We start from the raw sequence: 3,108 nt of genomic DNA on the forward strand, positions 1-3,108 counted from the left end.
AATATCCCAACACTTTTATCTTTATCTTTATCTTTATAGTAATATAAATAGAGAACTCTTTGATCCATTCTAACTTGAGTGTTGGAGTGTTTTCCAGGTACCACCTCCCATTGTTGCAGTCAAATAATCTGCATCCTCCTCAGCCCGAAGGTCCGATCCATTTTTATCTTTGTCTTTACATGTATAATGTTGTTCATTGTGAGGGTTGGGATATTCAATGTGGAGTTGGTTTCGTCATAATGTTCTAATTGATATTCCGTGATTATATATATATATGCTTGAACTGAACTAATGGCATAGATATGAGTGTTGCTGTGTTGGTGGGAAATCATTGTAGAAACTTGTTAGTGATCTTACTTCCTTAACAGCGATTGATTCGCTTTGTGTTACTTATGATGTATCAATCAGCCTCAGCTTGCTTTGGCACTGTCGCAACTCTACTTTTTCACTTTAGTGGTTTTGGTTACAGGGAGGTAGTCTTTGATGATATATTAGTGCTTACTAGTTTCTACAATTTTCGGATTGTTAACTGTTTCTTGGACAGTTGGACTACCTCCCCTATTTTGTTTTACCATTTCAAAAAAAAAAAAACATGTTTTATTTCCTTGTTAACCTTTTATGCAATGGGGGCGTTTGTTTTGGGGGCTTATGCAATCGCCTTTTATATCACTATGTTATGAGATGTTTGTGGTGACTTGTTCTGTTTAATGATATCTCACTGTCTCCATTTTGTGCAGGAACTTCTGATTGCTTTTTCTTTGAAAATGATGGCTACTCCAACTAAACCAATGGCCGTAATGTTGTCTGAATCTTTGGAACACAAGGGAAAGGATATCACTGAATTAAATGGTAACATACTTCAATCCCCTATAAGTCAACAGCCCCATAGCTCCTCTGATGGTTCAGTAGCTATTCTTTGGGACATCGAAAACTGTCCTGTTCCAAGTGATGTCCGCCCTGAAGACGTAGCAGGAAATATAAGGATGGCGTTGCAAGTGCATCCACTAATTGAAGGAACTGTTATGGTATTTTCTGCTTATGGTGACTTCAACGCTTTCCCTAAGCGACTTAGAGAGGGATGTCTAAGAACTGGTGTTAATCTCATTGATGTTCCTAATGGGAGAAAAGATGCTGCTGATAAAGCAATCTTGGTTGACATGCTTTTATTTGCTCTTGACAACCCTCCCCCATCATCTATTATGCTAATATCTGGAGACGTTGACTTTGCCCGAGCACTTCACATTCTTGGACAACGGGGATACACTATAATTCTTGTCATCCCTTCTCGGATGGGTGTTTCATCTGCTTTATGCAATGCCGGAATGTTTGTCTGGGATTGGCCTAACGTTGCTCGTGGAGAAGGATTTGTTCCCCCTCGTGGAGGTTCAGTTGAGGTTGCTGGATATTTGATGGGGTGCCATATTAATGACAACTTGGAGGGACAAAATGAGGAAGAAGCAATAGTTTATAGAGGGATGTCACAGAGATTATATAACTCAAGGGATTTCTCTATGGTTTCACAATCTCTATCTGAATACAATTATACCGCATCGAACATGGCTGGCTTACTGACAACTATGAGATCACACAGCCTTCTTCCACCTGGGATGATTGATGTTTCAGGAATATCTATGCCTTCTAGTGACAATAATGAAGGCCAGCTTTGGGGCCCTATGTCTAGCGATTTAAATGTTCTCAAAGGCCAGTTGGTAAAGTTGCTTGAACTTTCTGGAGGGTGCCTGCCTCTGGCTCGAGTTCCAACAGAGTATCAGAAAGCTTATGGAAGAACTCTTTATGTATCTGATTATGGAGCAATTAAGTTAGTCAATCTTTTCAAGAAGATGGGTGATACAATGGCAGTGGAAGGGAAAGGTCAACGTAAATTTGTGTATCTCAGAAACTTCAAGAAAGACAAGAAAGGAAAGGGGCTTCCAGAGGAGAATACGAATACTGTCGCCGGTGGTGGCTCTTCAGATGAGTTCTCAGATGAAGAAAGACTAGTCATGGAAGAACATGATGAGAGCAGTCAAAGGAGAGCAGCTATCAATGACCGTGCTCTTGAGCAGTTCAAGTTCGAGCTTCAAGAGATTCTAGTCAGCTACTCGTGTCGAATATTCCTAGGTTGTTTTGAGGATATATACCAACAAAGGTACAAGAGACAATTGGAATATGAGAAACTTGGAGTGAACAAGTTGGAGGATTTGTTTGAGAAAGTCAATGATATTGTAGTATTGGTTGAGGAAGCAGGAAGCAAGAGGAAGTTCCTTGATCCAGTGGGGGGTTAGAATGCTAAAGCAAATTGTTGCCTTGTGTTTCTTGTTCTTTCTAGCAATCCCATCCTTATTCTAGTTTTATTTATTTATTTTCCTTCTATATAGTAAAGATGATACGCTGGGAACATGTGTGTATTTTTTATTGTCACTGTCCCGCATGTATTTTGAATCTGTATTAAAGTTTCCTTGTCTTTAGTTCTTGCCTCTGCAACCTACCAGCTACTTGGAGTATCTTCTGTACTTCCCTTTTCCTATCATTCTCATTATCAACTTAGAATTTGAAGCATTTTTCAAGTTGTAGATTGAATTCTATCATAAATTATAAGATTCACAACTGGTCATCAAAGAAAGAATTAACAAGCATCATATATTTATGGTAACCTTGAAAGTACTATATTCCTCATCAAAAGACTCCCTCACGTTGGGATCTACTAGCTCCAATAATCTGGTTTCGGTTGCGCCCATTCCACCAAGTTCTTATTATCCTGAATAGCTTGCTTCCTGTCACGATTTCTAGTAGTAACACCCCAAAACTGTAGATATCGCTTTTCTCGGTGAGCTCGAGAGTAACAACATATTCTGGATCCATATAACCTGGAATGCATGACATCTATTGAATTTCAGGGACATACAGCCATCTTCTAAAGCATGTAAATGAAAGATGAGGAAGAAAGGTCAGAAGAATTTTATACCTGGAGTTCCTCGGATTTCAGTGTTTCAGAAGAATCAATTAACGCTTAAAAGGTGTCTATGACTATCTAAATATTACTGCATCATAAAATTTGTGCTGTTTTTGAACTATTCATTTCTGAAAAAAGAGGATGAATAGTTATCC

The 3,108-nt window shown here is 38.8% G+C and overlaps 1 protein-coding gene across 1 annotated transcript; it reads left to right on the forward strand.

Annotated features, from left to right (window-relative positions):
* Positions 353-2,501, forward strand: LOC107624939. The gene has a single exon (XM_021115484.1). The coding sequence runs from the start codon at positions 708-710 to the stop codon at positions 2,283-2,285; it is 1,578 nt and encodes a 525-aa protein (XP_020971143.1). The 5' UTR covers positions 353-707; the 3' UTR covers positions 2,286-2,501.

The sequence above is a fragment of the Arachis ipaensis genome, chromosome B02 (assembly GCF_000816755.2).
Source record: "Arachis ipaensis cultivar K30076 chromosome B02, Araip1.1, whole genome shotgun sequence".
In the NCBI taxonomy this organism is placed as follows: Eukaryota; Viridiplantae; Streptophyta; class Magnoliopsida; order Fabales; family Fabaceae; genus Arachis; species Arachis ipaensis.

Bases quoted from the DNA above. Each gene is read 5' to 3' on its own strand.
- LOC107624939 (XM_021115484.1), top strand. From the start codon at position 708: ATGATATCTCACTGTCTCCATTTTGTGCAGGAACTTCTGATTGCTTTT.